Here is a 15,740-nt window from a genome sequence, read left to right as displayed (position 1 = left end):
TTTCGTAAAATGTCTTACTACGTTTGTCGTCGGAATGTCATCTATTATGTTGCCTGCCTGCCGTTCGAGTGATGGGCGGCTATTGTTTACATTGTCGGCAGTCGCCATGTTTATATGTACGACCGCCCAGTCAGCAGGTCGTTTCGCCCCTCGTCCGAGAACGGAAAATGGATAACCGGTTTGTTCATTACGACGGTTACGCAAATAGTATTGACGGTATTTTTGTACACCAGGTTTTATGGTTGCCCTCTACCAGTAGGGCGCGGAGTCCTTTTTTAGCTCCTGATTTTTACCGGTTTGCGCGCGGATGATAAATAACTGTGGTGCAAGCTTCCACCCCTCATCTATATATCGCATTGGTCATTTCGTTAGAAACCAGATTCCGACCGTTATCGCAAAGCAATACGTGGGAGTATCCAAAACGTGAGAAAAATTCGCGTTGGATTGTTATTGTAGTCGTTGCAACTATCGGGTACGCTTCGGTCAAACGACTGAATCAGTCAGCCGCTACTAGCAGGTTCGTTTTACCCCTTGGTGTCCTAGGGTACTCACCCATTAGGTCAATACTGATGACCTCCCACGGATGTCTTGGTGTTCAAGATGCATTCGGCGAACCCCTGGACGAGCCTCCACGCCTCCCGGCTCCTCAACATCAGGTTCATAATGGACCAGACTCGGAGCGTGGACCCAAGTCGGAACTCCAAAGAGTGCCGCTTCTGGACTTGCGCCTCGCACTGATAGAGCTCTGTCTGCCTCTCCCGGGCCATCCGAACAGTGGTCGCACGTCGGCGCGGCTGATTTACGAATAAAGTGTAAGTACTCGTTAAAGCAGCCGTGGCCGGACATCACTTAGATGAGACGATAAATCATCTCACCGTGAAACCGGTCCATACGACATTACGTACTCGCGTACTATATTTTTCAGGCCCTTCCAATAGAAACGCTGTTTGATCGCTCGGTAGGTCTCTTCCATCATGGATGACACGCCAATGCCTCGTGGTGGTAACGCCAAATCACTAGCTGTGATTTGGCTGCAGGTATTACGGCCGGTGTGTCCATACGAATGCGTATAAGTCCGCCTAACGTGATATATTCCTTCTTGTTCTCGCTAGACTCCTTATCGTTTTTGCTGGCGGTATCCTTAACCAATTGTTTCATGATGGATGAAAGAAACGGGTCGTCGTTTTGCCACTCTAGTATCCCCCCCCCCCTACGTAAACGGACTGTTATCTGACGCGCCGTTTTTTCGGTTAAGGCAAAAACAATTGTCAAGAATGGCCCGCGTGTTATCCAGTGGTTTGGTCGTCGGCGCGCCCACTAAATTGTCGTCGAGTAACTCCTCATCAACAGGAGGCCCTTCAGTCGGATAACGTGACAACATATCCGGTCTTTCGTTGTACTTACATGTGTCGTATTGAAATTTAAATTACCTATATGTAGCGCCCTCCTAGTTAATTTCGAATCGTTGTCCTTTGTCCTGTGTATCGAAATTATCCGTAAATAATTCGAAAGGAGAATACTCTAAGTACAGGCGAAATTTATCAGTCGCCCGTATAATCGCTAAGCATTCTCGCTTTACGGCGGCGTAACGTTTCTGTGTTTCCGAGAGTTTCTTAGTGGCGCAGGATATGATTTTTCTCTCACCCGGTTCAGCCACGTGCTGAATAAGTATTGCCGCCACGCCCATTTCCTTTACAACGGTTTGAACACAGAAAGTTTTCGTGTAATAGGGGGGGCTCAGTCGTGGGGCATCATGTTTATTATTATGTTTATTCATAAAACCTTAATAATCTAATGCAGCTACGTTAATAGCGGAAATAAACAATATTTCCGTGTACGGTCAAATTTGCTTCAGTTATAGAAGACAAGTGTTATTATTAATGTTATTGTTGTTGTAGAAAAGTACCCGCCAACAATAATAATAACGATTACCTGATAATGGGCCGTTCTGACAAGGTCAGACAAAAATGTACTATTTTTATTTATTTATTATTAGTGGACTGTAATTATCTGCCGGAAATTCACTTTTGTCGATATCCATAAGGTCTTTATTAAAATACTGTAAAAAACACCATCCATCGACAATCTTTACAGCGGTTGTATTAAATTACGTATTCCAATTTGTTAACGTTTTATTAAATAAGTTCCTAACCACATATCAATCTAAACAATATGATTTTTTAAATCCTCATAAAATTTTCTATATGATTATATCAATTTCAATCATGCAAGTTAAGCTAAAATAGTTTTAAATTTCGACATTTTTTAATTATAAACTTTTGTAAAAATCTACTAAAAAAATGATTAAACATGACATTTAAAATTTGCATGGATTATTTCAAACATATAAAAATCAAATCAATATTAATTTGAAAACAAATTTTTTTTAGTTTTTAGTTAATTTTTTTAATATGTAAATACTTGTTTTTTTCTCATTAGTAAAAATCTCAAAAAAGATGTAATAGAAAATTGTAATGACAAATATGAAATCAGTGCGAAAATTTAGTTTAACAAAGAATATTTTAGTCTATGACGATTAAAAAATGATTAATTTTAGTGATATTATTTTTCTGCGTAATATAGTATAAAAACAAATTCTAAACTATTATTATTTGTGAAGATATTTAATTTTAAAAATACTTATTTAAATAAATTATTTTTAATTAAAAAAAATTATGAATTTGTTTACTATAATTACCAATTTCAAAAAAATATATAATAAAATAATTACCGGGACAATATTTTTAGCCTCGATGTGAAGTTGAGAATGCATTAATTTTACTATTTGTTTTTTTTTACTATCTTTTATTTTCTCTGCTCTAACTTAACCTACATTTTTCAACGATTCGTCAAATGATAACAATTAGTTGAAGATATTACCCTTAAAAATTGAAAAAAAATTCTAATTTATCAATTAAACAGTTACTTATCCCATTTATTCCATACAGACAATTAAAATCATTCATTTCTAATGTTTCAAAGTATTAATTGACGAATCAGGTTTGATATGATAATTTTAAATGATAGGTTTCAACTACAAAATTATATCATTTTACTTTGTAATTTAATAATTTTTTTACTGTATTTGTGTGTGCTACTACTAGACTATAATATTCCAAATTATTTTTGGTACCATATATAAATCATTTCTAAAAAAAATTTGTCAGTTTCTCCTGAATTAACAATGGATTTTTACAATTACAATTAAATTTTATAATACGCTCAATTGAGTAAATCTTTTTAACAACTTTGTTTTGATTGGTTCATTTAGTTAAAGCAAATCATTAAAATTAATTAAGTTCTGAATATTTCAATTGTAGAATCTTTTTAAACACCAAAAGTTACTAGGTAATGATTGATTACAATTATTTCTATTTCAGTTATCTATTACGATAAAAATGCAAAAAAATATTGAGCTACCCTGATTATATTGAGGTACTCTGATAAATTTACTATAAATAGTAATTATAAAACTTCCTAACTGCATATTAAACTTAACGGTACAATTATTTTTATTCTCATAAAATTTTCTATTTAATGATGTCAATTTCAAACTTGCCAATTGAGCTAAAAGTTATGGTAAAATAAATTGATTTTTTTTTATTATAAACATTCACAAAAATCAACTTTAAACGATTAAAAAAATAGGTTAAATATGTCATTTTCCTTATTTTAACATATTAATAATCAAAATCAGTATTAATTTAAAATAATTATTTTTTGTTCTTAATTATTTTTTTTTTATATGTAAATACTTATTTTTTAATAATAAGTCAACTTATTATTACTAATATATAGTTCTATATATAGTTATATAGATTTATATCTAAAATTTTCCCTCGTTCCCCGTAAATGAGGGAAACCTCCAAAAAAATTACAAATTTAAAAATAGCTAATTTTTTCAAATTTTTCAATTTTTTCCATTTTTTTTACTTAAAACTGCCATAACTTTTTGAAAAATGACCAAATCAATACAGTCTCTTTTTTATAGATGCACGATGTCTTTATCTATCATTTAGTATATTTTCTTTACAAATCTAACGTTTTACCTGTCTACAGGGAGGGATTTAAAATGACAACTTTTTCAACTTAAATTTTTAATTATCAGAGTATCCGGAAAGTATTCCGGATACTCTGACACTTTTATACATATCTTAAGTTAAAGATAAATTAATATACTTTAATATAAAAAAAAATATACGATTTTCATAAAAAAATTCTTTTTTATATTTTTAACTTTATAAGGCTATAACTTTTTAAAATGTATAGTTCAATACAATTTTTTATGATAAATACTATTTATATACCTCTTTCATTAGACATACTTACATTCATATATTACACTTATAAATCATAATACTTGTTATCAGAATATAAATACAGAAATAGGAGATCATATAGCTTTTGGAATAATTCATTAATTTTTTAAAATTAAACATTATCTACAGATTTGCATTTAAACATTTTTTATGATAGTTATTTTAATCATATAATCATATAAATATCATTATACTTCAACAATGTTACGTCCTAATTGTGCCGCAACCCCACTGTGCTGAGTATTGTTATCTTATAGTGCTTTTAAAGAGCTGTAATTTGATGTAAGTCTACAGAACGCAGTTATTCCGGAATATATTCAATAATTGTGTTGAAATAAATAATTTTAACAATTTTCAAACCCTACTTGTACTTAGGTTGTTCATTGGAATGTCATAAAAGATTACTCGATGTAAAAATATTTTATCTAAGATAATCTAATTAAATTATATTAGGTTCAATGTTTTTAAATTATTTTTCTGTTTAAATCGTTCTATTTTAGGTGTTAATAACACATATAAGTTAAATCTGTCTAATTTGTTTCTCAAATTCTTATATATAATATATATATATATATTCATTATTATGCTTTTCTCATTGTTAAATAAATTTCTATTGTAAAACAAACAAATTTTATTTTTTAACTTCACAAGATGTATAAAAATGGTTGTACTAATAAACAAAAAATTATTTTTCAGTTTTTGAAAAAAATTTCCCAGCACCTCTATATTTAATAATGTCTTACCTTTATGAAAGAAAGTTTACGGTAAGACAAGGCAGTGCAAATTCTCCTTACTACAAAATTCAAGCAGGTGTTCCTCAAGGAAGTGACATGTCTCCCGACCTCTACAATATATTTACCGCAGATATACCTCAGTCAACTAATACTCTTCTTGCTACATTTGCTGACGATACAGCTATACCCTCTACTCACAGTAATATTACCGAAGCTGTCCATAATCTACAAACACACGTCAACATCATCGAATCTTGGTTCAGGAACTGTAAAATTAAAATAAATGCAAATAAGTCAAGACATGTAACATTTGCCCTCAGATCTGAAAAATACTAAGATATGAAATTAAACAATACAGTAATTAATACCCATGATAAAACTAAGTACTCAGGCATAATTTTGGACAAACGACTGACGAGGGGACCTCACCTGAAAGACAAAAGGAAAAAAGCCAACAGCAAACTTCATCTCTTTTGTCCATTACTAAAATCTAAATTACCTCTCCAAACAAAATTACTTATTTATCAGTCAATAATCAGACCAGTCTGGTCTTATGGTATTCAGATATGGGGACCAGCTAAACTATCTAACATTCGACCAATACAATCCTTTCAAAATATAACATTACGAGTGTTAACTGGTTCGCCGTGGTATGTAACAAATAATAACCTACACAAAGATTTAAACAACAAAACTGTCGAAGAACGTGCAATTTTACACTATACTAGATTTCACTTAAAACTCAAATTCAAACCCTTTAATTAAAAAAATATACACGATTTCAATATCTGACAACCCACCACAAAGACTTAAACGTAAATGGAATCATGACCTATTAACTTAACAAATTAACGACAACAAACAAATCATAACTTGTATACAGCTTCAATTAAAACTAATCGAGGTGTTACTAATGGGTGACTTTTAATTTAATAAGTCAACAAAAAAATTTAATGTAAATTTTAAGTACAGATTGTTTTTTTTAATAAAAATAAAAAAAAATTCTTATATAATTTTTACAAATTAATTATTTTTAATAAGTTTAGGTACATTTAGTACAAACACTCTACCTTAATGTGGTCCGCAGCTTCTGTATTTTCGGACAATACAACTGTTTGAAATTCTTCCATCGGATCGTAGTTCTTGTCGATAATCATGTCCTGTTCATGAAGTTTCGTTGGCAAAACTTTTCTTTCGCTACTCAAATCTGTAATCAAATGTTCATAAAGCGTGTTCATAAGTTCCATAATACTCTTTAAATCATTAACTTCTCTAAAATATGTATAACAACACGTCTTCGCTTCATTTATGCATTGGCCTTTTTCACAAACATATTTGTACATATCATTTACAACATTTCTAATAATATCTTCATTATTAATCTGTAAAATTCTTTTACTCAAATATATTTAGATTAAACATTTTTTCCAAAAAACAATCATACTTACATTTATTTATTACAAATAGAAACCAAACTAATAAATGTTTCTTAATTATGTCTTTTAGTTTTTAATAAAAATAATTAATATAGGCCCCACAGGTTAATAAAAATATTAATTAATCATAATACATTATTTTTAAAACATAATATAGATTTGTTTCATTAATTTAGGTGCAGAACATTACAACAGATTCTGAATTGCAAGATGATAAGATGGCACTAGCACCACTTACTCTTAAACACTCTGAGACTTCATTATACAGTTTTAACGATGACATTCTAAAACCACACTTAAATCCAACAAAAATTCGATATGCTGTTATAATCATTAGTTCAGTTATATTTTCTTTTTCAAGTGATATTTTAAATAATTTCGTACAATTTTAAAGGGTACTAAATAAATTTAAAAAACCATGCTGCATTATAAAAAAATTATTATTACAATAATTTTCTAACCATTTCTACTTCCAGTCTATAATATTCCAAATTTTTTAGTTACACATAAAAAATTTAAAAAAAAATTATTTTTAGTTTCTTCTGGAATTTAACAATGAATTTTTATAATAATAATAAAATTTTATAATACGCTCAATTGAGTAGATTTTTTTAGTAACTTTTTTATTGGTTCTTTTAGTTAAAGTAAATCATTAAAATTAATTAAGTTTTGAATGTACTAATTTTGATGTTTCCCATGACAGAAAGTTATGTTGGTGGTTACATGACATTGATGAATAATTTTTTTGTTGATTGTGTTCATTTATTATTCTGTGTTTCTTATATTCGGTAAAACTTCACTTTAACCTCATACATTTTATAAATAGAACTATCATTTTAGTAGATGTATTAACTCATTTATTTTTCAGTGAGAATTATTACAATTAGAATTTTTGTTAAATTTATTAAAATATCAAATTTTAAATTTTTATTTACAGATAAATATTAGATTCATTGTGGAGTTTTTTTTTGTTCATTATTAAGCATAATATTTTTACTGCAAACACCTAATATAACAAAGGGAACTTATTTGTGTACGTAATATGACAAATATATTAATATTTTATTTGAATGATTATCGTTAAGATTTTTACTCTTATAAATCTAAAAAATAATTTTACATATAAATTTAAATATTTATAAAATAAAAGAATAAAAGAATTCCAATGAGGCTGAAAGGTAAATTCTACGAGACTGTAGTGAGACCAGCTATAATGTATGGTTCGGAGTGTTGGGCGGTTGATAATAAAGTAGAGCAGAGAATGAGTGTAGCAGAGATGAGAATGCTTAGATGGATGAGTGGAGTGACTAGAGAAGATAGGATAAGAAATGAGCACATAAGAGGAAGTATTGGTGTAGCGTCTATCGTGGATAAGATGAGAGAAAATAGACTTAGATGTTATGTTATGAGGAGAGAAGAATCGAAAGCCGTAAGAACAGTTGTAGCAATAAATGTTGAAGGAAGAAGAGGTAGAGGAAGACCAAGAAAGAGATGGAGAGATGGAGAGATGGCGATATGAGGACAGCTGATGTGAGTTTAGAGGATGTGGGAGATCGTGTCAAGTGGAAGTTTAGGATAAGAGTGGCCGACCCCAAGTAGTTAGGATTAAGGCGAGAAAGAAGAAGAACATATTGATTAATTTTTATTATTAATAACCAATAAAAAAAACCCAGCACAGTGGGGTCGAGGCACAGTGGTGACGTGGCATAGTTGGATCAAGTATAATGATATCTGACAGTGATTAAAATCACTATAAAAAAAAAACGCTTCGATGCAAATCTTTAGTTAGTGTTTAATTTTAAAAAATTGGTGGATTATTCCAAAAGCTTCATAAACTGCTAGTTCCTTATTAATATCCTGATTAAGATAAAGTATGTCGAATGAAAAAGGGATTATTAAAAAATATTATTTCTTATAAAAAAATAATGTTGATTCATATACTTTTAAATATGTCATAGCATTATAAAGTTAAAAATGTAAAAAATAAAATCGAGAATTTTCACATAATAATAGCATTTGGTAGCCATTTTCACCGTGAAGATAAAATAAAGTCCGAAATTTTTTTTTCGCATAATAAAGTAGATTACATTAACTTTAATTTAAGATATAAATAAAAGTGTCAGACTTTCCGGAACAGTTTCAAAATTTAAGTTGAAAAAGTAAATTTTTTGTGAAAAAGTTGTCATTTTAAATCCCCCCCTGTGGGCAGGTAAAGGGTCAGATATAAAAAAAATATATACCAAATGATAGGTAAAGACATCATGCATCTATAAAAAAAAATTATATTGATCCATACATCTTTCAAAAAGATATAGCATTATAAAGTTAAAAATATAAAAAAGAATTTTTTTACAAAAATCGTATTTTTTTTATAAACTTTGATGTCTGTTTTCACCATGAAGATAAAATAAAGTCCGAAATTTTTTTTTACCATAATAAAGTATATTACATTAGCTTTATTTTAAGATGTAAGATGAAAGTGTACCTTCCGGAACACTTTCAAAAGTTAAGTTGAAAAATTTCTACTTTCTATATGCATTTTCATGTTTTGAATCCCCCCTGCATTTAGGGAAATGGTCCGATTTAAAAAAAAAGTATGTCGAATAAAAGATCTATATAAATACTACTTCTCATAAAAAAATTGTAATGATCCATACATTTTTCAAAAAGTTATAGTATAATAAAGTTAAATATGTAAAATACAAAATCGAAAATTTTCACACAAAAATAGCATTCGGTAGCCATTTTCAACGTGAAGATAAAATAAAGTCCGAAATTTTTTTTTTACATAATAAAGTAGATTACATTAGCTTTAATTTATTATATATATAAAAGTGTCAGACCTTCCGGAACATTTTCAAAAATCAAGTTGAAAAAATTAATATTTTGTGAAAAAGTTGTCATTTTAAATCTCCTCTTGTGGGTAGTTTAAGGGTTAAATTTATGAAAAAAATATACCAAATGAAAGGTATTGATATCATGCATCTATATAAAAAAAAGAATTATATTGATATGTTTATTTTTAAAAAAGTTACGGCAGTTTTTAGTAAAAAAAATTGAAAAAATTTCGAAAATTAGCCATTTTTAAATTTGTAATTTTTTCGGAGGTGTCCCCCATTTACGGAGAACGAGGGAATTTTTTTCAATTTTTGAGGGTAATGTCTTCGACTAGATACGATTTGTGATCTTTTGACGTATCATTGAAAGAAATCGGTTCGATGAGAGCTGAGAAAAAGTGGTAACAGACACAAAAAAAAAATAAAAAATAAAAAACACATCTTAATAAAACCAATACCTTCTCAGCTTCGCATCGAAGCTAAAATAATGATAAAATAATTTAAAAATGAATAAGAAATTTCTTCTCGAGGGGAGACTATAGTGTTGGGGTTCTTGATATTCATTGATGTTATTTAATCTAAATAAGATATTAAACAAATGAGTTGAAAAAATGTTTTTATGTCAATTAAAAGTGTATAATTTTAATTCCTTGATGACACCGTAAACTTTCAACTTTTTTTCATACTTATGTTAATTTTACAAATTCGAAAAAAAGTTTTTTGAATATTTGAATCAACGCAATAATTTTACAGTATCGGCTAATAACAATCTCTTTTTATATATATTTTTAACAATATTTATATCATATCATTATTGCAATTGTATATATAGAAATAGGGCAACATGAGCGATTATGACGCTATTAACTGAAATAGGTAAAGGCTTCAATTCGTAGCAGGAAATGTTTCAGTTGTTCTAAAATGTGTTTATTTTATTTTTTATTATTATATTTTTGTTTATATATAATAATATACTTCAACTAGTCTGATATTATCCCCCCCACTTAAAGATACCAAGAGATTTAAAATATAAATAAATACTTGACATAAATAATTATAATAACAAGAAAAATGGATTTTTTACATCAAAATATTTTTAAAGGTTAAGTTGACAAGGCTAACTTTTTTTAGTCAAAATTATTACTTTGAATTCTATCAAGGACGAGTAAAGTCAAGGATAGATTTTCGAAAATATATTACCAAATAAAAGGAAAATTTCTAAGATACCATTAAAAAATGATTTTAATTCGTCCATTTATCAAAATTATTGAATTTAAGTAAAAAATAATAATAAGAGATTGCAGTAATTATTTTAAGTGGGAACAATACAGCAGATATTGAACAAATATGTTCAATTATATTTTGCTTGTGAGTCGTTATCACACGTGTAAATAAAACTACTTTTAAATTTAATTATTGTTAGTAGCAATGTGTACTCAATAATGTTTTAAATAATTCATATAGGAGAAGTACATATTTAACTTTATTTGAACAAACGTTATTTATTCATTCATTATTTATATCAATATAATTTTAAAACGTTAAAATCTTTTAAATAGCAATTGGCTATTACGTTAAAGTTATTTTTTTAATATCATTTTATAAATTAAGATTTACAGAAAAATGATTCTAACGAAATCATTTTTTTTCTTTTCCTTTTTAATTCTTGTGAGTAAAATTAAAACACGATAAATTCATATTAGCTAATTATATTCAAAATACTATTTTGTAAATAAATGTCATTTTATTTTACGATTTTTATTTAAAAAGTTTCTAAATTGAACTTTTCTATATTCATACACCAAATATTCATTTAAAACCTAAATGAATTCATTAGTCAGTTATAGTATAGTAACATAACAGTATAATAACTTTTCAAAATTACAGTTTTAATTTTTAGAATACTCGAAAAATTTATTTTTTAAATTAATTTAATATTTATTTAATCTAGACTGTTTCATAGTTTTTTCATTATCCTTACTTTATGTTACATATCTTTAATGATAAAAATATTGCACTAAATATTCCATTAACTAATAATAGTTTTACAGGTAAAATCCATAAACTATTTCCAGCAGGTAAATCATGACTTATTAAATTGTTTGATTACAAATAAATTGGTAAATAAGGAAATTATAGATATGGGTAAGTAAATTTTTCTACGTTTATAATAATTGAACTATTATTTATATTCTACTCAAGTGTTGTGCCATTATTTTATGTAAAATTTAAGTAAATATAATCTGTAAAAATTAATATTCTACAAACTAAATATTTACATATTTTAGTTTAAACTTAATCTGTTGGTTTGTTATTGGATATTATTTTTTAAGACTTTTTGGCTAGATCATAGTTTAGAAATTTTAGATTTCTAGATTAGAAGGTATTAGATAGTTTTCTTCTGACGTAAATTTTTCTAAAATATTATTTTTATAATAAATTTTGGAGGGATGCTTGATAATTTTTAGCTTCAATGCGAAGCTGAGAAAGTATTAATTTTACTATAATGTGGTTTATTTATTTTTTTAAGTCTGTCGCCACTTTTTTTCAGTTCTTATCGTAACTATTTTGAGGAACAACAAAATAACAAATCGTATCTGGTTGAAGATATTGCCCTAAAAAATTGAAAAAATCCCCTCGTTTCTTGTAAATGGGGAAATCCCAAAAACTTTTAAAATCGGCTAATTTCGATAATTTTAAAATTTTTTTTGCTTAAAACTGCCATAACTTTTTGAATAATGAACAAATCAAAATACTTTTTTTTTAATAAAACCTTAGGTATTTTCCTATTGTTTGATAAAAAATTTTTAAAAATCTGACAACTGTTTGTCCAAACTATTGAAGTTTTTGGCATTTAATGTAGCTTGTTAGTAATGGTATTTTAGTGGTTTCTCTTAGCTCTGCATTTTTCCTTCTGCACCATCTGTTATTTCGCTGTTTAAAGCTAGGCCACATATCTTTCTCAGTATTTTATTTTCAAACGCTAGAAACTCCTTTTTTAGTTGAATGGTTGTGAACCATACTTCGCCAACCCATAGTCTAAACTTAGTCCCTCAAGAGAACAGCTTTGACTTGAAATATTTATGAATTGCGAAATATGCCTTTTACGCTTTATGTATGCGATTCATAAATTCTACTTTTAATTAAAAAACATACATTCCGAGCTATTTATGTAAAAAAAATATAGTTTAAAAAACTAAAAAACACGCTTCTATAACATATAAAACTCAAAATAAAAAAAGCCAGCACAGGGGGGTCGCGGCACAGTGGTGACGTGGCATAGTTGGATCAAGTATAATGATATCTGACAGTGATTAAAATCACTATCAAAAAAAAAACGCTTCGATGCAAATCTTTAGATAGTGTTTAATTTAAAAAATTGGTGGATTATTCCAAAAGTTACATGGTTTGCTACTTCCTTATAAATATCCTGATTAAGATAAAGTATGTTAAATGAAAGAGATTATTAAAAAATATTATTTCTCATAAAAAAATTGTGTTGATCCATACACTATTCAATAAGTTATAGCATTATAGAGTTAAAAATTTTAAATACAAAATCGAGAATTTTCACACAAAAATAGCATTTGGTAGCCTTTTTCACCGTGAAGATAAAGTATTTTACATGACCTTTAATTTAAGATATATATATATAAGTGTCAGTATTTCCGGAACACTTTCAAAAGTTAAGTTGAAAAAGTTAATTTTTTGTGAAAAAGTTGTCATTTTAAAACCCACCCTGTGGGTAGATCTAGGGTCCAATTTATAAAAAAATATACCAAATGATAGGTAAAGACATTTAGCAGATGCTTTTTTTATATTTTTATAGATATAAAAAAAAAACGGTAGCACAGTGGGGTCGAGGCACAGTGTAGACAAGGCTTAGATGGGACAAGTATAGATGATATTTGACAGTGATTAAAATTAAAGTACTTTTTCCTAACTTTAGACATTTCAATAATTACATATTAGTTGAACATTGCAAAAAGTTTGGCTAGGATATTGATAAACGATAATTTGGCTATTTCATAAATTGAACATTATCTTATTATATAATAAACATTGAAAAATTAGCCAATGCTGGAAAAATTATTTAAAGACGTACGATTTTCAATTTTTTTTGAAGTGACTACTTCTTTAGGCGAGCTATGGGTATATATTTTGCACAAGGAAAAAATTGCCGTTTCGCGTCACTGAACGATTTGTATGTGTTGCGCATACGTACGTTTATCATGACTAGTGTTGTGCATACACTTACACGTTTATTACACGTAATAAAAAAAAATCCAGTACAGGGGGGTCGTAGCACAGTGGTGACGTGGCATAGTTGGATCAAGTATAATGATATCTGACCATGATTAAAATCACTATAAAAAAAAAACGCTTCGATGCAAATGTTTNTAAGAAACGCTTCGATGCAAATCTGTAGATAGTGTTTCATTTAGAGAAATTGGTGGATTATTCCAAAAGCAACATCAACTCTTATTTCTTTGATTATATCCTAATTATTAGTTCTCTGATTTTAAAATATAATATATGAATAAATACTAATTATAATTATTAAATTTAGTATAAAATTAATATTCAATANAATTATAATTATTAAATTTAGTATGAAATTGATATTCAATAATTTAATTTTGTAATTTAAACGGAGAAATTATAAAAATAATAAAGAAGTTGTATTTTGCTTTATTTTTACGTGTATAAAAATTTGAAGGGCTTGATACAATAAATTTCAATAAAAACTGTTTGTTACTATAAATAAATGCACTGAATTACAAGGAACTTTCATCAGTAACAAAAATATACAATTCTAAATCAACTTTTCGCGATGTTTTCAAATCTGCAATTAGACTTTTTCTATCACATCTAAGTTTTAATATTATTAAAAATTAGTATTTACATATAAAAAATTCGCATCGAAGCTAAAAAATTGGCTATTTAAGCTAACTCAAATTTAAAAATTACTTTTTCGACTTTAAAAAAGTAAAAAAAATGTAATAAGTTTAATTTCTTATGTCTTATGAACTTTATTCTATGTCTATTAAGTAATATAATATTCATAAAGTCAATATATTCTCCTAATAAGATATTTTAAAATAAAATAAAATACAAAACCTAGAATTTTAGTAGAAAAATAGAATATTTTTTAATACGATGGCCATTTGCGCATAGAAGGTAGATCGTTGGGACAAAAATTTTTTTTTCATTTTATAGTACATAAAATAAGCTTTAATTTGATATATGTTTAAAGGAAGCAGTATTTCCGGAACATTTTCAAAAATTAAGTTGAAAAAGTTAGTTTTTGTAAAAAAAGTTGCTATTTTAAATCCCCCTTGTGAACAGAATAAGTGTTAGATTTTCAAAAAAAAATGATATCAAATGAAAGAAAATTACCTAAGGTTTCAATATAAAGAAATATTACTTTGATTAGTTAATATTTGAAAAAGTTATGGCAGTTTTAAGTACAAAAAACATCGTTAGAAAAGGTGATTTTTATCGCAAATATTACATTTTTTTTATAATTTCGACTGCCATTTGCACATAGAAGATAAGGTGTCGGGACAAAATTTTTTTTTTCATTTTATAGTACATAAAATAAGCTTTAATTTGATATATGTTTAAAGGAAGCAGTATTTCCGGAACATTTTCAAAAATTAAGTTGAAAAAGTTAGTTTTTGTAAAAAAAGTTGCTATTTTAAATCCCCCTTGTGAGCAGAATAAGTGTTAGATTTTCAAAAAAAAATGATATCAAATGAAAGAAAATTACCTAAGGTTTCAATATAAAGAAATATTACTTTGATTAGTTAATATTTGAAAAAGTTATGGCAGTTTTAAGTACAAAAAACATCGTTAGAAAAGGTGATTTTTATCGCAAATATTACATTTTTTTTATAATTTCGACTGCCATTTGCACATAGAAGATAAGGTGTCGGGACAAATTTTTTTTTTTCATTTTATAGTACATAAAATAAGCTTTAATTTGATATATGTTTAAAGGACGCAGTATTTCAGGAACATTTTCAAAAATTAAGTTGAAAAAGTTAGTTTTTGTAAAAAAGTTGCTATTTTAAATCCCCTCTAATGAGCAGGTTAAGTGTTAGATTTTCAAAAAAATGATATCAAATGAAAGGGAAATATCTAAGGTTTTAGTATAAAAAAAAGTTATGTTGATTTGTTTATTTTTGAAAAAATTATGGAAGTTTTAAGAAAAAAAAGTGAATAAAATTACAAAATAAATTTGTAATTTTTTTGGATATTTCCCCCATTTGAGTGGAACGAGGAAAAATTTTTAAATTTTTAAGGGTAATGTCTTCAACTAGATACAATTTGTGATCTTTTGACGTATTGTTAAAAGAAATCGGTCCAGTGAGAGCTGAGAAAAAGTAGTGACAGACACAAAAAAAAAAA

The 15,740-nt window shown here is 27.5% G+C and overlaps 1 protein-coding gene across 2 annotated transcripts in view; it reads left to right on the top strand.

Moving 5' to 3' along the window:
- The first annotated feature begins 10,900 nt into the window (after positions 1–10,900).
- LOC126899679 (uncharacterized) overlaps positions 10,901–15,740 on the top strand; it is a 6,004-nt gene continuing 1,164 nt past the window's right edge. Inside the window, exons 1-2 of one of the 2 annotated variants that reach the window (XM_050674773.1) lie at positions 10,901–10,994; positions 11,378–11,471. In XM_050674773.1, the coding sequence (XP_050530730.1) occupies positions 10,950–10,994; positions 11,378–11,471 (139 nt within the window). In that variant the 5' untranslated portion in view covers positions 10,901–10,949. Of the gene's footprint in view, positions 10,995–11,369; positions 11,472–15,740 lie in introns of those variants that run through there. The other variant, XM_050674774.1, reaches the window with a different exon arrangement.

The sequence above is a fragment of the Daktulosphaira vitifoliae genome, unplaced genomic scaffold (assembly GCF_025091365.1).
Source record: "Daktulosphaira vitifoliae isolate Bord-2020 unplaced genomic scaffold, ASM2509136v1 Scaffold_2, whole genome shotgun sequence".
Lineage (NCBI taxonomy): Eukaryota > Metazoa > Arthropoda > Insecta > Hemiptera > Phylloxeridae > Daktulosphaira > Daktulosphaira vitifoliae.
The sequence above is the reverse complement of the archived record's forward strand: the minus strand, read 5'-3'. Positions and strand labels throughout refer to the sequence as shown.